General features: G+C 41.2%; 3 protein-coding genes across 7 annotated transcripts in view; 2 read left to right on the top strand and 1 right to left on the bottom strand.

Annotated features, from left to right (window-relative positions):
• Nucleotides 1–928: 928 nt before the first annotated feature.
• Nucleotides 929–3083, top strand: guca1g (guanylate cyclase activator 1g; the record flags this gene model as incomplete). The annotated part of the gene is made up of 4 exons (XM_083969378.1): nucleotides 929–1123; nucleotides 1208–1357; nucleotides 2310–2406; nucleotides 2962–3083. 4 exons carry the CDS (start codon nucleotides 929–931, stop codon nucleotides 3081–3083), a joined length of 564 nt encoding a protein of 187 aa, XP_083825504.1.
• Nucleotides 3084–8726: 5643 nt separating this feature from the next.
• Nucleotides 8727–10441, bottom strand: LOC311008160 (guanylyl cyclase-activating protein 2-like; the record flags this gene model as incomplete). Its single annotated transcript, XM_084001594.1, has 4 exons — nucleotides 10025–10441; nucleotides 9565–9714; nucleotides 8963–9062; nucleotides 8727–8851 (listed from the first exon to the last, which is right to left on the bottom strand). Exons 1-4 carry the CDS (start codon nucleotides 10223–10225, stop codon nucleotides 8727–8729), a joined length of 576 nt encoding a protein of 191 aa, XP_083857720.1. The 5' UTR covers nucleotides 10226–10441.
• A 1328-nt stretch (nucleotides 10442–11769) lies between these two features.
• Nucleotides 11770–25142, top strand: part of LOC311006579 (uncharacterized protein) — a 36622-nt gene continuing 23249 nt past the window's right edge. For all 5 annotated transcript variants that reach the window (XM_083999430.1, XM_083999429.1, XM_083999427.1 and 2 more), the window contains exons 1-14: nucleotides 11770–11889; nucleotides 14717–14776; nucleotides 15890–16048; nucleotides 17737–17874; nucleotides 18190–18306; nucleotides 19069–19224; nucleotides 19409–19588; nucleotides 19704–19826; nucleotides 20051–20164; nucleotides 20301–20604; nucleotides 21279–21394; nucleotides 21655–21772; nucleotides 21887–21978; nucleotides 22083–22233. In XM_083999430.1, the coding sequence (XP_083855556.1) occupies nucleotides 14732–14776; nucleotides 15890–16048; nucleotides 17737–17874; nucleotides 18190–18306; nucleotides 19069–19224; nucleotides 19409–19588; nucleotides 19704–19826; nucleotides 20051–20164; nucleotides 20301–20604; nucleotides 21279–21394; nucleotides 21655–21772; nucleotides 21887–21978; nucleotides 22083–22233 (1813 nt within the window). In that variant the 5' untranslated portion in view covers nucleotides 11770–11889; nucleotides 14717–14731. The remainder of the gene's footprint in view (nucleotides 11890–14716; nucleotides 14777–15889; nucleotides 16049–17736; nucleotides 17875–18189; nucleotides 18307–19068; nucleotides 19225–19408; nucleotides 19589–19703; nucleotides 19827–20050; nucleotides 20165–20300; nucleotides 20605–21278; nucleotides 21395–21654; nucleotides 21773–21886; nucleotides 21979–22082; nucleotides 22234–25142) is intronic.

The following is a 25142-nucleotide window of genomic DNA, read 5'->3' as shown; positions in this document are numbered from 1 at the left end:
CACCATAACAGTCCTCGTCCCTACGTCGCCACATTCACGGCGTTCCTTGGCTGCACACACAGCCCTGCATGCCGTTCTCTCTCCTCATTGGATAAAAACTGTAGGATACGATAAATGTTTTCTCTTCGGCTCAGAGCAGAGCAGAGGGACTGAGAGACCCGTGTTTCGGTCCAAACACTCTATGTAAGTGATTGCTGTCGGAAGATATAACTATTTAAGACTTATATTAACACAAATATATCACTTACTTCTGCTTTAATAATTAGAGCCCTGCCCTTTCCCATCACAAAGAGGGTGGCAGTGTGCTGATCAGCATCCTCAGCATCCATGGCGACGCCCAGGGTGTGGAAGCTGGTCAGCTATGTAGTTAACGACGACTGTTGTACCATTATCTCAGATCTCCAATTAATCATGTTGTTAACTTGGAAAAACAAAGTTAAGTTTGAGAAAATGATCTCATTATCTCAAGGGAGGAGCATAGCTGCTTGGGACTTCTCTACCTAACTAGATGGATAAAAATAACTCACACACACACACACACCTCCTACCCATCCTGTGAATGGACATGGACACGCCCACCTCACTGTGATATAATCATGAAGTAAATTGGAGATGCGCTTTAGAGTTTTATTCTGAAAACAAGTTAAAATGTTTCGATGTTCTGAGTGTGGTCTGAACCTCTATTTTCTCTTTTTGCTGCTTGGTTACAACATTCATGATACATTTTCAGACCTAGCCTACTTGGACGACACCTTCACAGCTAAAGATAAAGTGATTAAGGAGTTAATCTGAGCGACCTCTGACCTCTCCGTGGCTCAGAGAGTGACTGGACGCCGGTGCAGAGCTCTTCTTCTATGTGACTAGAGTGTGAGCTGCAGAAGAGGAGCCAGCATCTTCACCGACACCTTCAGCACAGTGACCAGAGACCATGGGACAAGAGGAGAGCCACAACGAGGAGATGGACCTAGCTCAGATCCAGGACCTGTGCATCATGTTCATGAAGGAGTGCCCGAGCGGCTCCCTGCACCTCCATGAACTGAAGAGGATCTTCAGGGTGGCGAGCAGCTCTGCGGAGGAGTCCCTCTATGTGGAGACTGTGTTCCGCTCCTTTGATACAAACCAGGTAAAAAAAAAAAAAAAACAGCAGCTTCTAATGGTACAGTAGATGTTGATTCATGTTCAAACTCCCAATCTTATTTTCCTCTAGGACAATACACTTGACTTCCTCGAGTATGTGGCAGCACTTCATCTGATCTTTAGGGGGAATCTCGAGGATCGACTCAAGTGGTCGTTCAAGATGTACGACAAGGACGGCAACGGCAAGCTGGACAGGCAGGAGGTGAAACGGCTCATAAGGGTGAGATTTTTTATTTTATTTTATTCACTACTTGTACAGTAAGTTTCAGTTGTAGAGATGAAGTCCAATTTGAATAAAGTATGGTCGTATTTTCAGCTCAGGTCTGAAATTAACCAAAAGAGCCAGCTTTCATAACACAAATCCTCTCAAGACAGATTACTTTACTGTCCCAGTGATGAGGCTTAGGGTCACAGCAGTCCTCACCCTGTTAGATAAGGAGTGGGTGGTCTCCACTCTTGAGGCTATTCTGGACCTCTTTAGGAGACTTTACAGTAAGCCTCTAAACTAGGAGACATAAATTTAGCCCTCAGTGCCCATCATCTGCTTCACCTGACAAGGAATTAGGTAAAATTTAAAACATGCAAGACAATCAATCCATCTATATGTATACAGTATCTATTTATGAATATATAACAAGTACATTTACAATAGAAATGTAAAAGCAATTTCATATCTTGACACTTGTAGATGTTTCTATTGTAGACGTATGTTATATAAATATACTGTACTGTTCATCCATCACCTTGTCAGTACAACAACATCAATAATATCAATAATAATAGTGATAATAAAAATAACTTCATTTGTAAAGCACATACAAAGACAGCTTTACACAGTGTTTCATAGCAATTTGCTTCTCAATAGAATACAAAGATATAATTGAGAAAGCAAAGAATAGGAATAAATAGAATAAAAGAGGGATAACACAAACAAAGAACCCTCAGAGAAAAACTTGAAAAGGAAAAGCTATGAAAAAACATTTTAACAGAACTATCAGAGATATGAATGGGGGCCAAGAAGGGCTTTAAAAGAGTAACGAGTAAAATCTTAAAATTGGTCCTGAAGTTGATGATATATATATTTGATATCCAGGGCAGAGATGCAGAGGTGAATGGTTTCCTGAATGAAGCTCAGACTGACACACTTCTCACGTTTTGTTCATCTCACACAGATAATTTACAAAATCAAGGCCCAGACGGAAGACGTCAGCATGACTCCATCTGAGATCTGTGACCGGATTTTTGAGTTGGTCGACCAGAACCACGACGGTACGTTGGACACAAGTGCACATTTGTGTGATTAATGGACTGTTTTTGATGTGCTGATGTGTTTGCACAATGTACATTGGAGTCTTTGTTTGTCTGTAAGGAAAATACTATTCAAAATTAATGAACCCTTTTTGCCTCTGCTTATCTATCTATCGGTTGGTGGAGCCAACAATGTACTTTTCATTTTCATTTATTTGTTTATTTGTAACGGGACTCTACATGAACATACAAAATGTAAATATGCCAGATTTAGCTCTGATTCAAAACTTTTGGAGTTAAGATTCATAACTTTATTTTTTATATGTTATACTGCCTCACACAAGCTTTGACAAACCTCAGGGCTACATTTTTGGAAAAAACAACAACAACTCTTTTACTCTAATGCACATTTAACTGAATTATTATTAGTGCATCCTGCTATTGAAGAGACCTTACATTTTTTTTTACTGTTCCTGTCTAAAGCTAATGAGTTTCCCTACATAAACTGGATTCATTTAAATGTGTTTCATATCATTCCTTGCAGTCATCAGTGCTGGTCGTGTTTTGTCCCCACAGGTCAGATAACCTTATCTGAGTTCATGGAGGGAGCACAGAAGGATGAATGGGTCATGAACCTGCTCAAGTTGGATGTCAACGCCACCGGCTGGGTCACCCAGAACTGTGTGAAACTACCGTGACTCTGAGGCTCAGTGGGGTCGCCACCCATCTGACGGTGAGGTGTTGTCCTCATGGGTTTTGAAGCTTTGCCTGCGTCTCTTTGTGGAGCTTCCTGTGACATGAAGCTGGAGAGCGCTGTGCTTTTTCATGGCTGCAGCTCAGCCATTGGTTGGACGGCTGGTCCAAAGGTACGAGCCTCTGCTGTTCTGGTCGGTTTTGGCAGCAAGTTCATGTCTCTATCGAAAGATAGAGAGTGTTGTTAAACAGCTGTACAGTCAGCTGTTGTATATTTCAACACATTTGAATGCACATATCTTTACTTTAGAGATGACAGCCATACATTTGTTAACAAATAAATAACCCATAAGTAAAGAGTCAACTGTAAATTATCAAATTAATCAAATCAATTTTTATTCTTATTCGTCAATGTGGTAAAATTGGTTATTACATAAAGCTAGTTATTGCTCAGTGATTTAGACATACACAATTTAAAACTTGGTTTAATATGTTGTAGTCATTGTATGACATAAAATGTATATGATATATCTCGATAACATCATATTGTGCTAATTTGTAAATCCAGCTCGTGGTCCTTTTGCCCAGTCAGTATGATTCAAGTCAGCATTCTTTTTTTTTTCTTGGTGCCACCACCACCACAACAACAAAAACAACAACAGTGAGCTGTTGTTACATTATGTGTGATAACTGACAGTTCAGTCAGACAACTCTGGATTGACTTCAGTATTTTTTTATTGAGGGGGGTTCAGATATCCCACCCTAATTAAATGAGCTGTATGCCTGAACTGGCTTCAGTTGCTTTCTGTACTGTCAGACCGAAAGGGGTGAGCATGAAGAAAATTGCTAGCAAGTTTGTTGGGAGCTCTGGGTTTTGCAAACTCTATTTAAAGGCCATGCAAAACAAATACACATGTCATCCGTCAACTTTGTAGTAGGTCAGCAGTGTGCAACAGGGGTCATATCCTGGTAAGCTACACAACATTGAATTCTTTCTTTTTTTTCTGGATCAAAAGCACCAGATTGCACCTGCAGGGCCCTGGCAATGTTGGCGCTTGCGCTTCCTGCCTTGTGTGCCTAATCATTTTGTCTTTTTTTTTTGACTCATTTAACAGCTGAAACTCCAAAGCAGAGCTTGGCTACTGTCTTGCATATAATAAATATCCTGCAGTAATCAGTCACATACATCATATCATGACATGATGCAGAGTTCATCATGTTGTGTTAACTCATGACTGATGGGGTGGAGTTGTGCTGTTTGTTTATGTAATGCAAAGTCTGTTTTTGTCAGTATAACAATGATTGATAAAAAAAAATGTTGCTGACACACTCTGCTGCATCAGAAGAGAAAGGCAACACTTCTCTGTAGCCACGGGACAGTCCACTCCATATTTTTGCCCTTAGCGCCTATGCCCCTGGTCGCCCTGTGCACCTGTGTGGGCTCTGCTGGTATTGTCTTTATTTTTCTCACCATCAGTACTGTATGTGACTTTTTCTGTTGATGTTTCACCACAAAAAAATGGCAAAATGTTTTATTGCCATTTCATATAGTTAGGCCTATACTCACGTAACTCACATGGCTACTTGTAAACTTCAATAGTAAGTACATTTGAAAAAACTTGACCCATGGTAACTGTGTTGTTTATCAACTGGTGCCATCTACTGGCAGGAATATGAGATGCATTCATTGTAGTAGAAACTGAACAGTCACAGGTGTAGATATCAGATGGAGAGAGAAGGAATGGATACAAAAGTTTAAATGGTTGTGTTCCCTGGCACTTCTACAGTTTGGACTAGTTGCTTGATGTTGAGCTGCATCAGAAATTATTACCATACTCTGACCTGCTGCCAGGAGACTCCCATAGGAAAGTGACAGACTTCCTGTCACTTTGACATTTATGCTGCTTTCGGTCGGAACGTACAGTCACGCAGAGCTCAGACAGTGCAGCATCAGTTTTGTTTGAAATGCCTACATTCACTCCTCTTTCACAAACCTGTGATGAATCTCTGGCTCTTCGACCTCTACATGTTCCACTTCACTTCCTTCACCAGCTCATCTCCAACTGTGTCTGTCACTCACTCAGTACTGGGCAAATGCTGAACAGCTGATTCACAAGAGATTATTTGCTGCCTATACATCGGAAAATGAGGCGAACCGTGACACAGTTTGTTAAAACATTGTACATAATGTAATTTTACCTGTTTTTTTGTCTGTTTTTTTTTTGTACAAGCCTGAGGAGAAGAAAAATGTTGCATTTGAGGAGAAACTTGTGTTGTATTCGCTTCAGATACCCATTTATTTTGTTATTAAAACATATTTTTACAGAAACATGTTGTGTTTTTTTTTTTTTTCAATTTCTGTCAACTTCACGTTGTTGACTGTGCCACAAGGAGGCGCCAGAGTGAAAACATCACCCCTGCAACCCTTCGTCTCTGGTCAAGGCTGCCTGAGGCTCATCAGTTTGTCTATGTCTATATTGTCAATCCACAAAGTGAAATAGACTGCAGCCCACCCACATTTCAAAGTCATTACTGTATCATGACTATTGTGATAATTCCCTGTATTGGTGATGCCACTGGTTTCAGGCAGTAATTATTTGTTCAGGGTGAGGGATAGAGGGCAGAAGAAGTGTACAGAGCATTCACTGCATGCAGACTGCAGCCTGAGACAAAGAGCTGATTATGTTATCTGGATGTTTTATATTTGACGCAAGTTCAAATTTGATCTTGTAAGACATTAGTCACATGTTGGAACTCTAGTGTTTCATATTGAGCTCTTATCGTCTGATTTGTGTCCCGTAAGTCAAACTCATGAAATATAACCTGTCCAAAGGTGTGAAGCGTTGGGTTATGGTCTGTTTCCCTCCACCTTAACCTGAATATAATCCTTTTCTGACCCAGTCACAGAGGGAAACAGACTCTGTCACAGTTTTGCAAAATTACACAAATAGATGATTCTCAGTTCCCATCTGGTTGAAATTTACCTTTTAAACTGTAAAGATTTAAAGATCACCACTGGGAATGTGGGCATGCAACAGAGCCAATATAAACAAAAGAAAATTCTTGAAACTTACTGTAATGAGTATTTAATTAATGTGTCAACAAAATACTTAAAAAACACATTAAAAAGAGGGCCTCAAGATAAATCGTACTAATAATCAGTAATGTTACAATTATGGAAATCTGAGAGGCCACACCAACATTTGACATGTGGTTGGAGGAATAAGAGATGTCATCTAGAAAATAGCTGATTTAACATGTCAAACAAAGAGGGTCTGTTTCAGATAAGATGAATGGTTAATGGTATTGTAATTAATGGTGTTGCTGCCAATATTATTCATTTGTAGTTCTGAATTTTTTGAATTTTAAATTAAAAATCATTAAACAGATTTTACAAAAATAATGGGGAAAGACTGCCTTGAGACAGTTAACATTTCTGTTGAAATTGCACTTAGTCGTGTGAGAAACAATCATCGTCAATGACGCAGGATGACAGCCTCAGCTCAGTTAAATTTTGCTAGGTGTCTAACCCATTCATTCACTCTGCATTTTACTCACTGGATTGTTACCAGAAGCAAACTTAGCAATAATGATGCATTTGAAGCTCAGTGAGGTGCACATGCGCACATTGCAGTCACCAGACCCCGTAGCACCTTAGCATATGGATTTAACCTTTCTCACTAAGGCTCTTTGCCTCACAGTATGTGTGGCTCTCATTGGTCTCACTGTGAGACTCAAGGATATTATTCTGCTTAAAGAGTCTTACAGACCAAGAATAGAAAGTCGGGTTAAAGCAATATTGCAGAAGGTCCCATGAAGCCTCCATACTTCAGAGTTGTTGTTTGTTTGTAATCTGGAATAAAGTAGAGGAATAAAATAAGAATACACATTGGTATACTCTTGTTTATTTCAATCTTTTCACAAAAAAAAAAAAAGCTACCATGTGGCTGAAGAGATAAACTATTTCTGACAGCAAGACTCATTTGCATGGCTGAATGAATTCCTGGTCGAACTCACCTACTTCTGCAGTTATCCTCTCCTCACATTTGTGCTACTTCACTAACCATGTATTCAGACAATCTATCAAAACAATAGCTCAGATTCAAAAAGAAGACATGTATCTGGCACACAGTGGTAAGGCTGCTCCAGTCTGCACGAGTGAGCAACACAGTGTTTGGCGGTTGGCCTCCTAAACATTTAACCCTTAGATAGTTCAGGTAGTTTGAGGCAGAGGTTCAAACACTGCAATAGAGACTGTTTACACTTACAGGTTCTGTCAACAAGATCTTAAACAGCAGTGGCAGACTACGGTGGCCCTGAGGGCTCAGTACACTGCAGCTTAAGAAAACACATGCAAGTGTTTACTTGTTGACTGCATACAAATAATCCTTGGCTGCAGCCTGCAGAACAGGGCAAGGTTCAATTTAAACATGTTGCCCCGCCCATTGTGATTTCATTGTTTTAACTGACAAATTTGGGCGTGGATAAACATTCAAAAAGTAATCATCTAAAAACTTATGTGTAACAATAGCTATGAGACATGCAGTGGAATAAAAAGTAGCCTACAATAGCACCAAGAAGTTAGTTAACACCTAATTTTTAAGGTCAGTACAGAAAGCATTGTTTAAAAATATGAAATATGAAACGTGTTGAGTTTACCCTGTAGGTATAAGCTTTGAACTTACATTCTACAGTCAAACCGCTGAAATCAGATGTAGGCAGGTTTAAAAGTCTGTTAAACCAATGAAATCCAAATGAGGTGGAGTTAAACCTTCAATGGTCAAGTCAAAGTCAGTAACTCCACCCTTTCTGCAGGCTGCGGCCAGGTTCAACTTCATCGACAGACAAGGAGGCAAGAATAGAAAATGTAATCATAATAAACAAATATACAAATACAGTTTTTACCAACCGTAATGAAGCAGGCTCCACAACAGAAGTAGAAAACATACTAACTGATCTGAGAGTCTTGCTGTTGTGTGCATTGTCACAGTTGTACTTTCTAAAAAAAAAACGACTTACAGTAGTATCATTTGCTCACTGCAAATGTGAAGACGTTCTTGTCTAACATGAACAAATTGGTTTTCCTCACAAAAATAAACCATGTGTCTTTATTTTCTGTGGAATGAATGAAATTCAATATTTAATGAGAATTAAAAGTGTAATGTGTTGTGAAATTGTTAAAACAAGAAGCTGTGTCTCTCAGATTCTACTTACAGTGCAAAAAACTGGACCGAAACACTTGTTATACACACATGTTATAGTTAGACCGAATGAAGGGGCCTCAGGTTGTGAACACTGTCTGAGTCTTTTTTTTCTGGACGTTACAACAGATGGATATTTAATTTCACTCAGGACGAGCTTAGGGATATTTGAATGAAGAAGGTTGGTGACCGCTGCTGGTCACAATGCAATCATGGGCTAATGGTTGTTTTTTAGGCTCTTGTGCATTTACTCGGTTGTCCATCTTGAGTGATCAACAGCTCTTTTCACTGCACTCTGTACCACCTGAAGATTTTTAGACATTAGGTTGTACTTCCACACGGTCTGATGGTGGCTGAGATTATCCCGCATCCCAGATCTCTCTCCCAGATCAACTGATGCAGATTATCTATCAATCTAGCAAGATATGCATCCAGTTAATTGTGTGATTATTTCTCATTAATCTTCTGTTGTCCAATGTACCAATCACAGGGCCCAATGTCCAGTTTCAGCTGATCCAGAACCCATGGGTCCTTTTCAGCCCCCTCAATAAATTCCTCCAAAGAAATCTGACCTGGACAGTTCACAAGAGAAACACAGTGATACACAAATTAAAGAATTTATGACAGTAGGTTTATAATGTATCCACCTATCTGTATCAAATATAAATCATCCTGGCACTTACTGTCATTATTCTTGTCCACTAGTTCAAATATTCTGTCACAGATGTCATCAATGTTCACTGTGATGCTAGGATCATTGTGCCTCTTTATCCTGTAGATGATCTGAAAGGATGAGGAAAGAGACAAAGAAATGTCAGTTTACGTGTTTTAGAGAACATATTCTGATATTGACATGTTTTATTCTGTTGTGCTGACACCTGCAATGCAACACTTACTATGTGAAAAAAAGAAAAGAAAAAGTAAGAGCAAGCAAAACAGAGACGCACCGATTATTTTTCAACTCACAGAAATAGACAATGCATAGGCATGCAGAGGTTTTCATATATTTGCAAATGAAATAAAAGGAAATGTTTTGCATTTGTTGAAGGAGTGTTATATTTACAGATTACAAGTTTAAACATGAATTGTTCAACTGTTCACACTGGTAATACTGTGACAAATATCCCTCATATTTGTGCCTGTTCAGGGAGTATTTATGGAAAGTTTGAAACATTCAGATGAAATAGTCCACAGGAAAGTCATCTACTAGTTAGAGGTCCCACCCTGAAAAAATAGTCACTAATGCAAACATCATTGTGATTTATTAATGGAACTGAACACTTACTTTGACAACTTGTCTTACTTCCTGTCGGTCCAGACAGCCATTTCCATCTCTGTCGTAAACTTTAAAAGACCATTTCAGTTTGTCCTCTAGTTTTCCACGAAGAACGAGATGCACTGCAGCCACATACTCCATGAAGTCTATTTTACCATCCTAAGAGGAAAGCAGCACAATGGATGGATCAGTCAGTCCCAGCTGCCTCCCAGCAACAATATGAATTTATTCTTAGCAACTTTTGCCTGGTTAAATAAAGGTTAATGAATGAATAATGAACAACCGACATAATGAAAACACTGACAAATATTCATTATCAACATTTTATCATTAAAGCTAAAATAAAGTTAACTTTACTAAATGTAGCCTACCTTTTGAATTCTAGCTTTTCCATTTCCACTTTTAATTATACAGTAGGCTAGTATTTCTATTAAATATCTAACAACACATCACTGTCTTGTTACATTACCTGATTTATGTCAAAGGATCGAAACACATTTTCCATGTAAGCAGTTTCTTCTTCTGTGGAGCTGCTGGTGATACCAAAGATTTTCTTGAATTCATGTAAGTGCAGATTTCCACTCGGACACTCGCTTGTAAATTTACGGTAGAGTTCCTGAATGTGTTGAAGAGTCACTTCCTTATCTTCGACACCCTGTACTTGACCCATGATAATTCAGTAATAGAAAAAAGCTTGTAAAATAATTAAAAATCCTTGTAGAGGTGGTCAAGCACATTCATCCCTGTGCGCCAGCCAAGCACCCATGGCTTGTGCTGTCAGTAGAAAACAGTGTGTGGGCTATTTCCAGGTAACCTGTGGACAAATCCAATTGACTTTTCAGTGATCGTCTCTAAATCCCTCAACATAATAACCTTTGCTCTTCAATATTTCTGCCCCCTTAACTATGACAAAACTACTCCACGCTGGTTTTAGGAAAAAATCTGAGTGACCAACATCTGAGCTCAAATCAATTTGTTTGTGAACAGCAGATCTGTCAGCTCGTTGACTGCAGAGATGGGGGGATTGATCAATCCAGACAAAAGGCTACCACCCAGCTCCCAGAGAGATTAAAGCCCAGCTGACGTCAAAATCCTGCTTGAACGTGGTCGTGGTAAAACTGTTGATCCACTATGGTTCTTCTGAGGCCAATCTACCCAACCCGACCTGCCTGATGGCCTTACAACAAAACATAAACCAGGTTAGGTATGAACACCCTACTGCAGTGATCATACCTGGAAACATAGATTTCAGTAGTGGGGATCAACTACCAGACCATCCTGTATTAAAGGGATTCTCTGTATAATCAATTTGTTTTTGACAATAAATTGTTTGGAGTCTGCCTTTAAATGATTAAGGGAAAAAATATGAATTTTGTCTGTTCCTCACAGCTTTTGACAGAGGACTCAGTCTTTATACTGTAGGCCTATTAATTAACAACACAATTAGGCTACAACTATCTCAATTCTAATTGACTTGTTACTGTAGCCTATGTGAAACCACAGAGGATTAAAGAACAGATGGAAAACAATGATGCAGCAACAAATTACTTTACAGTTATTTGTAAAGTAATTTGATTAATTACTTTTTGGGGAAAATAGCTTGTAACTGTAGCTAACTAATTTACAGTTGAGAGTGGCCTCTTTTTTTCTTTTTCTTTTTAACGAGAGGGGTTCTAGAAGATAATCTGCATTGAGCGTTGTTCATATTGTAAATAATAGGCCTAGGCTATTGTAAAATCTGAAGCCAATGTAAAGTGATGGCACTTTGTGTAGGCTACTCCATTGCTTCAAATAAAAATATTTGAAACCAATTCAGTTTCCATGAAATACGGTATTCAGGAGGAAACAATACAACTTTGTATTTTCACAATATGCTATAAGTTGAAATCAAACTTCTTGCTGAATCAAAAAACTAGCTGTGCATCCTTTTGAGGCAGAGATGTCCGCTTGAACGAAAACGGAAATGAAATGCAGTTAGTGATCTTGGTATTTTCGTCCTCTTGTATTCGCAGCTGACGGGACAACGGACCTGTTCTGGAGAAAAGAAAACAACAACGTCAACACCATGAGATAAAGATTACATCAAGTAACCGCTCTTCTCACAATCCCGGCCTTCATACATATCTCATCGCTTCGTAGCCGATGACAGTCTTATCGGTCAGTTTGGTGTGTTTGCGCATGCGCAGTTCCTTTCTGTTTTCTGTTGACAAACGTGACGGATGCATCTCTGTCCCGTTTGCAATTTCGTCGTCAAGTGGAATAAAATGTAATTCTACGGGACTTTTGTCGACGTGCCGAGATGTCAGGTGGATTCTTCGTGAAGTTGTGAATCCGGTAAACACTCAAAAGTATTATTTTACTGGTTGCGAGCTAATTTATCAAGTGAATAGCCAAGATACAGGTCAGCGCTAGCTACGTTAGCAGGTAGCTACATAGCTGGCAAGATAAAGTTAGCTAGCAGGATCATCGTTAGCCATAACTGCAGTTTATTAAAATAGCCGGTGGACCTGCCGACGCCCACTCCGGCTCCCGAGGCCTTGTCTTGGTACAAGTGTGAGGCCTTTTTGTGTTAATTGTTGGTGTCCAACTGGTGTGAATAGAGGCTAGTAAATTTAGCAAGTGTCAATTCCTCGGCGACCTGCACACAACTTTAAATGAAGCAGACTGTAAGAAACGCTGTGTTTGAGATGGGAATGGTCTCCAGCCCAGGACTATTTGATATGCCTTTCCTTATTTCATTTTTTTTTTTAAAGCTGGGATTATCATCAGCAATATGAGACTTAAAGATAGCTGCATGTTTAGTATAGCGTTAGCATCTCTCTACAGTATAGGCTATTTCATTGTGCTCTGTGTTGAACCCTGAAATGTATACTAGTTAACATCTCAGTGTAACATTTCTCAGAGTGGAGGATTTGATAACAAGCCCACTGTCACAGTCGGATAAAGTTTCTTTGGCACAGTTCGCCTGTCAACGAGCTTGATGCTTGTGATCCCGACGTTCATTAAAGGTACCAGGAAGCCACTGTGCTCGTGCAGGGTCCTGCTGTGGTATGCGTGACAGAACCAGTTTGACCTGATTTTTCTTCTGCGTCACGTGTGCTGGACTGTGCAGCAGGCTGAATGAATCTGGTTGATCATGCAACCTCAATGGACTAATCACATGATGTCAGGCTCCAAAATCTTGTCCAAATTAATCCTGTAAGACCTGACAGGCTAGTTGTAAACAAAGTTGTGCCTCTTGTCTGCAGTCGAAACTGAGCTGTCCCCTGCTGAAACATGAAGAGGCCTTTATGATTAGGTTGGACCAGAGCGATAGATATAACAGAGTGGCGACACTCCCATAGGACTCCGTTGTAAAAAATGGCGGGCCGACTTCCGGGTCATGGAGCCCTCAATAGTTCCAAACATTCCTCCCGCGGCGCTGGACCACGTCTGTTTCTATGGCTGCACAGCAAGAAACTACTGAGCTACGTTGATGAAATACCGACCAATTTTAAGTTATAAAGTGGTAATAATCGTTCCCAAGTACAGTAACCATGTTGACTTAACAAAATAAAAATTATTAGACTGATCGGTTCATTGAAAAACATTTATTTATTTACGTAACTGTGGTGATTTAAGTCCGTAGCCCAGAAGCAGCCCTGCTCACTTTTCATTCAAACAAACTAATACCACAGCCACAGTTGTTAATTTTCATCAATAAGACCAACATTAATCTCTTTAAAATAATTTAACCAGCCAGCAGTCAACCTCTAAAAGCATGCGGATACGTTACTTGGCTCGTTTCCTCCTCCGGGAGGAGGACGGTCGGCCCGCCGGCAGATCAGCTCAGTAGAGCGGCTGCTGCTGCTGCGGACAGCCGCTGCCCCTGGTTCCCGGTCGGGGCTCACGCAGACTCTGCACTTCTCCCAGAACAAACATCGGTGCAAGTCCCTAACAAACGTTATGAACTGACCACAGACTCTGGATTAAACGGTGACTTTCTTGCATGAAAAAAATATTAAAACTGTGACTTGTTGACAGCGCTAAAGCCAGGTTTTGGCAGCTTTACTGCTATGGCTTGGTTGCCGCGAAATGGCGATATCGATGCTAATTTCTGTTAGCCCGTCTATGAGGTTTTGCATTATACGTTAGCATTAAGCTAACGGGCTTTATGTTTAGTTGTGATACTGGCTGTGTGTGTTTTGAACGTTGTTTCAAACTGTGTAGGTTTGATTGAACATCTTTGATGCTTAAATGTATATATTCCCACTTAATATATTGCTTTACTCCTCTTCTTATGCCATTTTTACTGTAGGGCAGGCTAATCTTCACTTTAGAGTGACAAATAAATCCTTGAAGCAAGAAGATTTTGCCTTTTGTTTGAAAACTGACATTGATGTACATACAGTAATTCAGTATCAGTTGTAAATATACCTTTGTAGGGTTTATTTTTTAATATTTACCGTCCAAAAGCAAGCTCAGTGCTGTCTGTCCCATAGCAGAACATGACAGCGGCAGCCTCGTTTGGAACTATTGGGAGCTACATGAACCACGTGACCGCGCTGGCGGCGACATCAAAGGTTGTCGCCACTCTGTTATATCTATCGCTCTGGGTTGGACTCTCCCAGCAATCACCTGACTATCTTGGCAGACCTGTGGCCTGCTTTCTCAGTTTGTCAGATGAAGTGACCTGTAAGCCTGCACTGCTCAGCCTGTTGTCTGCCGGGATGACCATGAATATTTTAAGGAAAGAACACAGTGAGAGCATAGTTGTGCATTTCCTCAGATCTGCTCATTTATCTCAATACTTTGTTGGCTTAAAACTAATATTTGTTATCTCACACTGTTAAAGACAATGAAATTGCATTTTAATGCTAATAATTAGCATACATTGGATTTGTTCTATTTTTCTGCAGGGTGTAAAAATCATTCAGATGTTGAATCAATAAAACGTAGAGTTAGTGTTTCATTTTATTTTCTTGGATGGATTCTTAAAGGGTCAGTGTAACTGTCTTGGCTTGGATTTCTGGAGTAGTCATGTCGTAACGATGGAGAGGATTAAAATTAAGGCAGAGTTGACTCTGATAATAAATTTGTGATGAGCTGTCCTATATCAAACCACCAGTAAGAATTTCTAGGTTCTGAATAATGTCAATGCCTTTGTTTGTGTGTGTATCAGGTCCAAACTGAAACCATGCTGAAGTGGTTTTCCAGTGAAGAGGGAGAGCCTGGCTCTGGAGTAAGTATACATGTGCTCTTCTTTCCATTGCTTGAATAGTGGCATTGTAAGCAGTGTCTGGTGACTGGGATTGTGTTACTGCAAGAAACATTGTGTTATTTGTCTCACAACTTGTTTCCTGTGAACCATTTGTTGCTGTAATATTCATGAATTTGTTTTGAATTAAAATGAGTGCCCCTGAGTGGCCATTGACTTTGGTCAGTGTTAACAACTTAATTTGCTCAAAGGAAACCCAGTGGAAGCTTTGCAGTGTGTTTCATGTCCAGATAAACTGGAATTAGGTAGACTGCTGAGCACAGGGCTTTGACTCAGACGACCGGAGCTCACACTTCCTGTTAGGGGGGAACCACTGCACCAGCTTAAACCCCTCTGTCCCCTCAGTCTGCACTTACTCGGCTGCCTACATGCTATCCTTACTTTTTAAGAGATGCTTGCATCACCTTTTATTATGAATGCAATAAAACTGCTCAAACTATTCACAACCATTTGACTCAGCGTTTCTCACGCCCTTCACCTGTCAGCCATCACCTCATCTCTGTTCTTCTGAATTCCTCTCCACTGATGAGCCCGCTCCTTCTATTGGACTGACACAACACAGGATGAAACAAAACTAAACAAACAAAAACTAAAATTTCCATAAGCCGACTATTGTTGTGTGAATGTCTTCACTGCTAGTGGTGTTAGGGATTATTTCACCTCGTGATTCTACACATTATTTGCCCACATGTTATGAATTGCAGTCATAGAGTAACAGTTGACCTTGCTTGTTTTGATCATAGATAATGAAATATAATAAGATATGGCACCTGAGCCTGAGAGTTTCTGTCGTTTATGTTACAAGGGTTAGAGTTACCATCACAACTTTATTTCAGAGCTGTGGAGACTGGGACATGATGCAGCTTCAGTGTCTCTCCCTACTTAAACTTGAACAATTTCTCATTCAGAGGCTTTTTGTTTTTATTGGTTGCTATTTTGGAGGCTATACGCACAACCATAATCCCAAGCTCTTTATCTGAGACTCAGCTGTTGATTTGTTCACCTGAAGTTTGGTAACTGGCTCCTTAATAATTAAGAACAGCAAACTGTGTATCATAGATGTCTGTCTCTCCTCAGGGGCCGGGCTCTCCCCAACGTGCTGCTGGCGTTGCAGGAGAGGTCGCTGTGGAGGAAATGGCAGAGCGGTTGACTCAAACCGAGCAACTCGTCACTCAGCTGAAGGAGATGATCCGCGAAAAGGATGCAACACTTCGCACCAAAGATGAACAACTTAAGGTGAGGATACATTTCTCAAAGCTCTTGCATCCGACCTGTTCTGTCTGTTGCTCTGTTTGCTCTGGGTTTGCTGCTCAGGTGTTTGATCACTAGACTCTCCTGTTCATCAGGGCAGCAGTAGTGGATCATTGAGTTTTCCCCTCCTTGCAGTACTACTGGAGTATCTAGTATGTGTGTTGAGACCTCATGTTACTCCATGGAATCATCTCCCTTTATCTGTGGCTGGGACTGTCAGGGTCTTCGTTTTCCGACCTGTCTTCCCCGACTCGGCCGTGGAGCTGTTTCCACCGCAGTCTGTGTTATCTTCGCACTCCCCCGCCCACTGCTGGGAGTTTTTACCTCTCCAAATGGCGCCGCTAAACGTGGCAAACAAATCATTTGTGCTAAATGATTTTATCCTATCCAAGAACCTGGACTTCGATTAGGTTCATTATGTCTTCAGTTAGATGTTTTGTTCTTTTCGACAGACATATGAAGGATTGAAATTTGTCTGTGAGACACTTAAGATCTGCGGACACTTTATTATCTTTTCATTATCTAAACCATGAAACAAAAAAGTGCCTGCTTTCGTTTTCAGTTCATCGGTGTCTTTTATTTTGTAGTTGCATATTATCCATAAGAAACTCGTTGTGACCATTGTTGTTATATTGGCATCAAACCTACTGCTCCCTCACCCTCCTTACACTCCTACTCACTGTTTACAATAGTGACCTGATAGTTCCATGTGGTATAATTTTGGATATTTAAATATAATTTCCCCTGCACTGCTCACAGCAGTGTGAGCTCTGAGGTGTGTGTGACAGGGATCTGTGTCTGACTGATCCAAGCACAGTTGGTGGTCACATGTGTTTTTCTAATATGGTCAGGGCTTGTTATTTATTTACAGTTAGTTACTGACTGAGACCATTCTTTAAATCCCTGATAGAGTTAACTATTAAACTTCCAAGTCAAAGTCTGTCATCGCATAGTGATAAAGACAGGAATGTGAGATTAGAGCTCTGCCACAACACAGTAAATGTTTTGGCCTCATTGCAGGTGAGTGTAGACAGGAACATCCGCTCCACTACAACCCTCCACCATACATACATTGCTGCACTTAACATTGCAAATAAGATGTACTAGGATTATGTTTATCATTTGTGTATAAAAAAAACTGATCTCAATTAAAGCAAAGTAGCACTCGTGGCCAATATTAAAGCCCTATTTTTGAAGAATTGGGTTTTATGCTCTGAGGGTTTCCCTGCAGTTGTGGAGTGTAATTACCTTTAATAGTACTGAGGTAAATAACAGGCGCACCACTCACGGACAGCAACACACAACCTTTATTTACAAGCTTAAGCCAACGTAACAGGAAAAGACAACGAAGCCTATGTAACCGGCAGAGACATTACTCACTGTCTCAAAAGCCAGTCCAAGATTTTCCCTTGTCCAGTCCCTTGCCCGGCTTCTCTCCTCCTCTTCCTCCATCAGCGTCTGCCTCAGTGCCTCAGTGCCATGACGAACATAACGAACAGACTGAGAATAGTGGGCTTGCTAGCTAACAACAGTCATATTACTATGGCAGCCATGGATGTATGAAGGAGGAGCAGCTAGTATGCCAGAGTATATTTCAGACTGCAAACACCACTGTTCTGGCAAAAGAGGAAGAACAGAATTTGAATTGATGTAACAAATTGTCTGTGACTCAGGTGGAGAAGGAGGCGTGTGAGGCCAAACTGTCAAAGCTGCGTCTTCAGAACAAGGCCAAGGTGACATCGCTCACGACACAGCTGGAGGAGCTGAAGAAACAGCAGGGAGGACAGGGCACGCCAACTCATGGCAAAAAGGTACAAGCACACACATTCACACTGGTATGGTTAGATACGTTTCCTAAAACTCACCCTCTGTGTGTCTGACATCATCCATATATTGTTTAATTACAGTATCTTTCAGATCTAGTGACATAAAGGCTTCACTATAAAGTCTCTGTAACATATTTACCATTGTCCTTAATGACCAATACAGTCGGTCCCCACTTTTAAGAAAACAGCAGACTCAGAATATGAGAACTACATTTGAATCATGTATCTGCTCCTCTGGAAAAAAGTAGTCCGAAATGTGTCATTGGATATTTCCAACACTGTCCTGGTGTTTCCCTGTAGGGGTCATCAGAAGGAGGAGGGGAGCAGGCCAGTCGGGGTAAGATCGTCCTGCTAAAGAAGAAAGTTGAGGAACTGGAACAGCATCTTGCTCAGAGAGACGAGGAACTGGCAAACAAGGTAAAGTTTGTCCCCGTCTCCCAGTTACAGACACATGAGATGGAGTCGTCCTCCTCATGATCTCACAGTTGATCTGTTTTTTGGTGACGGGTACAAAATTATTCGCAGATGTTTTGGCCTCAAACAAGTATTACTCTGCTGTATGTGTTGGATATGTATTTTGAGTGTCACTGTGAGAACGGACAATATACTGTAAATGTATCTGATGTTAATGTCACAGTATTGATCAGAGACTTCTGGGAATCTGACAAATTAATAGATTTTATCAAAAGTTGAATTAACCGTCAACACCTTAGTTTTTACATGATGTTGACAAATCCCAGAAGCTTAAATGAATGTTTTCCAATAAAGCAGTTGTAGTGTTAATGCACCTGTCATATTTTGTCACAATCCTAATTTAATGATTAATTGTCCATCCCTGTCTCTATAAATGGTGTTACAATCAAAGTGAGTGGAGTTATAGTTATTAACAGATCTGCTGATCTGTTTTTCATATTTAGCTGATGGATAGATAACAAGTTCAAACATTCTCTCTCTGTGTATACGACAGGAACTGAGCAATATAACACTTCACTGAGCAAGGTGCCCTTCGGCAAACATGTGTTACAACATTTCTTTATATTTTGCCTTGTTCGTGAGATTTAATTAAGCCCTTTCTATCCAAGGGAATTGCCCGTGAGAGGAAGACCGGTTTTGAAATCTGTTTTAAAATGTGTCTGTCTCTTAATTTCTCTAACTGGCTTTATTACTAATTAATTCTAGCGGAAGGAGGTGGAGTTTCAGCGTCAGCGAGGCGAGGAAATGGACAGCATGCTAACAGAGAAGGACAGGAAACTGGCAGAAAAAGAGGCTTACATCGTCCACCTGCAGACAGCGTTGGCAGGAGATCAGCCCATGGCGCCTGCACCTCAGCAAAAGGTTTGAACATTGTGTATTAACACTTTTCTCTGTCATTTGCCACTGCAAACAAATTCAAATCTTGAACAAAAGGAGCAACAGCAGCAGCAAGTTGGAAAAGAAGTCATACATCTATATTTCTTGCAAACTCTCTTGGACATTGTAACAGCACTCACTGTTGCTGACTTGTACTGTTCCCTCGCAGGCCGCGGAAGACAGCGGAGCGATGCAGGAGCTCCAGCTGCTGGTGCAGAGTCTGACCAGGAAGGTGGGAGAAGCAGATGAACGCTACAGTTTGCTGCAGGAGCAGAGCGACAGCCTCAAAGAGCTGCTGGCCACAGAGAAGGAGCAGTACAGTCAGAAGGAGACCATGTACAAACAAAACGTAGGTTTTTCAAAGCATTCGCCTGTCACACCGACATCATTCTGATCAGAAGTGAGGCTTTTACTGTGGAGTTAGATGCTAGTGTTTGTTATGATGCACCGCTTTTTTGTTTCAGATCCAGACATTCAAAGACATCATTCTGCAGAAAGACAACCAGCTGATGGAGATCAACCAGATGCACGAGCAGGAGCTTTTCAAACTAGCAGCAAAGTCTGATGCCAGCGCAGACTTGGAGCAGGTAAAGACTCCACCCACTATTTAAGCAGCAGCATGTCACTCGTTTATTTCGGTCTAAAGGGAACATAACAGAGCCACAGCCCAGTCACTGCAGTAGTCATGTGATCCATTCCAACAATTATCAAGGGTCTATGTGATGGAGTTCGTCTCAGTAAATCAGTCTGACTGTATTAGTGTTTAGGCAGCAGCCTGTTGGTGTAACAGATGTTCACTGTGTCCTCTCAGCTGTTGAAGGCTCTAAAACAGAAGCTCCATGAGAAAGAGGAGGTGCTGCTGGGTAAAACCCAGGTCATCGATGTTCTTCAGGGGGAGGTGGACGGCAGGGACCAACAGATAAAGGTCAGGAGAGACATTTCATCACTTTAAACATCTCTGTCCTCTTGCGTCCCCTGTGTGTACATCATATTTTGTAATGTCGTGATGAGGATTTCTGTCTTCCTGTTTTGGTCGCATCCTGAACTGTCCTCAACCGCAGGAGCTCAACGAGCGGCTCCGACGGCTACAGGTTGAACGAGAGAGCCTGGAGTCCAAGATGGAAGCAGAGAAGCATGTGATGCGCGCCCAACTTCGTGACCTGATGGAGAAACAGCAGGCGGAGGCACGGCGAATGACCGAGCAGCATCAAACACAGATAGACCAAATCCAGCAGGATCTCCTGGGGCAGATGGAGGAGCTGAGGAAGTCTTCGGCAGCGGCACCACCTGCCCCCGAGGAGGCTGCAGGAGGTGGAAGTGAGCCCGCTGATCGAGCCTCTATCCAAAGAATAGCTGAACTCGAAGGTTTGATGATTCGCTTACATCATTGTCTTTTAATTATTCAGTCTACATGTCCCAGAAATGCTGGGTAAATTTCATGGTTGTTGAAGATGGTCAGCAGTTATTCAGATTTTTAACAGGGGGACTCTGCCTTTATGAATTTATTTAAACAAACTATACAACAACAAAAAAAAGACAGATTATAACATGTAAGCCTGAAACCAGATTTTAAATCCTGAGAGTCCAAAACCTGTGTTTTGAACTCCAGGATTTTCACTTTATATTTGATATATAAAGTATTTATAAATATATTTGAATTATTGTATTTTTTTTAAAGTATATTTTTGGGCCTTTTTGCCTTTTATTTGATAGCACAGTGAGATAGACAGGAAAGGGGGAGGCAGAGAGAGGGGGAATGACATGCAGGAAATGTCTGCCCGACACGGGATTCGAACTGGGGACGCCTGCATTGAGGACTGTAGCCTCTACATGGGGCGGCCGCTCTAACCACTGCGCCACACACCGCCCCGAATTATTGTATTTTTAAATATAAATCCACCTATTTTGACATGTAATAAATGCTTTGAAAAAAATGTTATTAGTACATTTGATTATAACATTATGACCAATAAATGCAATGGAAAAAGTGAATCAGTGGGATCCCTGATCAGGAACGGCTTCCTTCTCTTGTTTTGCAGCCCAAGCAAAGCAGAAGACAGATGAAGCCGGCAGATCGGAAGCCAAGTTCCTAAAAATGAAAGCCTGGTCTAAAAATCGGATCAGACAGTTGGAGGAGGAGTTGAAGAAAAGCCAGGTATGATGATCTCCTAAGAGGCCTTGTTGTTGAATGAACCCGTTATTCACTGAAAGGTATAAAGCAGACTTTATGTTAATAATGGACATATTTTATTAATTGGTCTGAAAGGAATAACTGTAAACTCTGCAGTAGGCCAGTGACGTTTTGTTCTCCAGAGTAAAATGTTAAAACGCGTCAAAATGCATGCAGAAGACTTCCAAGCAAAACTACAATGTAAAGGATGAGACCCATTTAAAAGATAACCATGTCCCCTTCAGGCTGGAGTCGCCCCCCCAGACTTGACTGCTCTGAGGAGTCGCATCACAGAGCTGGAGGAGGAGAGAGAGGAAAACCTCTGGAAAGTTGAGCAGTATGAGGAGCTCAAAACAAAGAATGGTAATGAACTCAAAGCTGAAACACTAACACAACAGTGAATTCTTCATAATAAAGTCACTTAAATCAATGTGAAATCTATGATGTGAAACTTGTACATTTGATGCTTTGTGTTAGAAATGCTGGAGGCCAAGCTGGTGCTGTATGAAGAGCAACAGAGGACACTACAAGCCGACCTAGAGCAGTTCACCAAGAGAGCCGCCTCCCAGGTCAGGGAACCACAGTGTTTTAAAAATCCTCCTGTTCTCAGTGTGTTGACGAAGAGCGCTGAGTGTAGGTGTCCTGTCTGTCCTGTGCTCCCCTCCTGTCACAGGCGAGTGAGTCAGGCAGTGCCGATGACGCTCAGAGCCAGGTCCTGGAGTGGCAGGAGATGGTAGCCGAGGCGGTCAGCGCCAGGGACCGGGCCAGAGAGGAGAAGGCTGCCATGGTGCTCCGCATCAGCCACATGGAGGAAGAAAGAGAGGGTAAGGCATTTGCTAGAGGATGAAACGATGTCCTTTCTGTGGTATGAGTGAATGAAGGTGGAATCACAAGGTTAAACTCAGTTGTTAACTTCCACTAAGCAGATGTGGAATATATCAGAGTGGGAATGAAGAGACAGTAGAGTAGACCTTTCTATATAGGACAGGTGAGCTGTGACTTACCACCTACGGATTTTAAAATGGAGGTTATATCCATGTGAACGTTGCAGTCGTTAGTATTGGAAACTGTTTATGGAGCGAGTTGTAGATGTAGAAAATAATAACCCCCTTCCCCATCAATTCTTTTGGAGAGAGCTTTGTATTTCTTGTTGATATGTAAATCTGCTCTGACACAGAGGAATCACTTGCAGCCATATTGTCAAGGAAACAACAAGATAATAAATCTGAGATTATTTGGAAATTATTATATATCTGTCCGTCTTGAGCTATCATAAAGTTGTCACGATGCCTCCTAGTGGTCTAATGTTTCATAAGGAGTGAGTCAGGTGGCATTGTCCCAAGACGTTCGGCTATTTAGAGTTTATGTTCTCATGACTCTTCGTCACCTCAGTCACCAAGCAGCACATTCATTTTATAGCAGCTACAGTGAGAACATTGCATCTCCAGAAACGTCTTAGTTGCTGGTTTATTAGACTACAAAATATCAAAAACACTTTATAGTATCATTCAATAATTCTAATAAACTGGCAAGTGAGTCTAAATTTCACTTCAGGCTGTATTTTGTCCCGACCCCCCTCCCCGACCCCGACCCCCACTACCTGCAGCAGAGAGATTCACAGTTTGTGTTGTACCATGTGTCGCCTGTTGTCTCACTCAACATTACTTTCTGTTTCTTTATTTTTTTCCCTTGCCCTCACCTTTGTTAATGGGGAGCATTTGGTTGCCCCCCCCCCGTGCTGCCTCCCATCTCATGGACAACCCCCCGCCCCCCACACACACTCTCCCACCTCCCACTCCAGCCCCTGCTCCAGGGATGGGAGCAGCCACACAGAACAGTTTCCCATCAGTTTTGTGCACGCAGGCTTCGCCAAACCATCAGTGCAGCTCTCAGTCACTGTGCTGCCGGTCGGTTCCCCTCACTTTGTCTTCACTGGGGTCGAACCACGGGCAGCACAGTGACGGGCTGCATGTTAGAGTCTGCCATTTTGTTTCTCCTTTCCTCTCCCCACTCTCCCGTGTTGTTCCTCTTTTCCATTCCTTCACCCCCTTCTGTTCTTCTGTCCTTCTGTTTCTTCTTTTTTCCTTTGATTATTGGTGTGGCCACACTAAGAAACCGTGGTATAACTATCAATAATAACAATAATATTCTGATATCAATCAAATAAAATCAAACAATGCTGTTATCTTTCTTCTGTGGTGGGAATGGCTAGATTTGTACTAACTCTGGGAAGAGGACCGCTGAGTGTCACCCTTCAAAAGTGGTTAGGCAAGAGTTTGTGAAGAATCAGCTACAGTCACAAATAACATTTATATAGATTGTCTTGATTCGTGGGGGCAAATATCACAGAAGATGGACAAGTAATCTCTGTAATTGTTTTAGTCATTACCGATAAAGCTCACATGGACCAGTAAAGCTGTGTTATTTGGGATATTTAATGAGAGTTTACTTTCAATCAAATCTTCGATAACCTAAAGAAATTCACATTATTCCACATCACATCCAGCTGTTTAAGATTGATGCAAAATGTATTCCTCAGAAATATTTCATAAAGTAAAATTAGGTCTGATGCTGCTCAGAATAAAGTGTCTAATCGTCCCTTTTTATGTTGTTTATCGCTGCTGATTCTGATGAACTACTGGCTGTTAAATTAGTGTGTTGAAGGTGAAGTGGAGTAGACATTAATGAACCCACTGTGAATAATAAGACTCAAAAGCCTCACAACTCAACTCAAGGGCCTTGCGGTAATTAACACTTTTCATGAAGCTCTACTGCAGTTAATTTGTCGCCAGAGTTTCATGGAGCCGTGCCGCTCCCTTGACCACTGCTGCTAATGCTGGCTGAAAACCAACAGCCTGTCTCAAAGCTTCACGTCCTTTCTCGGATCTTGTTAGTACAATGAGTTTGTTTCTACCTCTGCGTTTCTGTCCAATCAGTTCCAATAATGTAATTTCTGTGATTTAAATCAGGTGCACATGCAGTTGCTCTGATCAGCTGTCAGGATGACAATAGTGTGCAAGGTGTTACGCTGAGAAAATGGTGTTTACATTACAGCTTTGTATTTACTATAAATAAGATGTAAAGACACAATGGCTTCAACATCAGCTCCTGCTTTGCTTTCGCTTCTCTGTTTACCTGCTACAGCTGAAAATATATTTACCCCCAACAACTCTTAGGTTCTTTCCAGACCTGGTATGAACACCTGTCTCAGGTTATCTGAACACAAATGGACATGACCAAGTTCAGGTGTGAACACACCTCAGACACACTTGATTGTTTCTGAGAACATACATTTGATTTTTTTAAAGGATAGCCCCTTGAGATGTAGCATCTCATTTTCAAGGGGGTCCCACAGAAGTCACTTGAAACGTTTTGTTGCCAGAGATGAACTGAAGAACTTGGATCACATGAGGCAGATGTTAATACCAGGTCTGAACAGGGCTAACATTACAATGTCCATTGTAATAAAAGATGCGATTTGGTTGACATTACTAATCATCCTCCCTCTTGAAAGTCTGAACAGCAGATATCCACGCTGGCCCTGAGGGCTCAATGCACTGCAGCTTAAGACACTTAAAACGTAAAACACATGCAAAGACACAAACATGATACAAATTCAGAAAATGTCTTCAGAGATTTGACAACACATGCTCTGCAAAAACTCACAGCACAACAGAGGCGTCTCAAAAAGTGATGGACCTGGCTAAAGACTAGTGCTAAGCTAACAGTACAC

The sequence above is a fragment of the Trachurus trachurus genome (assembly GCF_905171665.1).
Source record: "Trachurus trachurus genome assembly, chromosome: 3".
NCBI lineage: Eukaryota > Metazoa > Chordata > Actinopteri > Carangiformes > Carangidae > Trachurus > Trachurus trachurus.
This window is presented reverse-complemented; position numbering and strand designations above follow the sequence as displayed.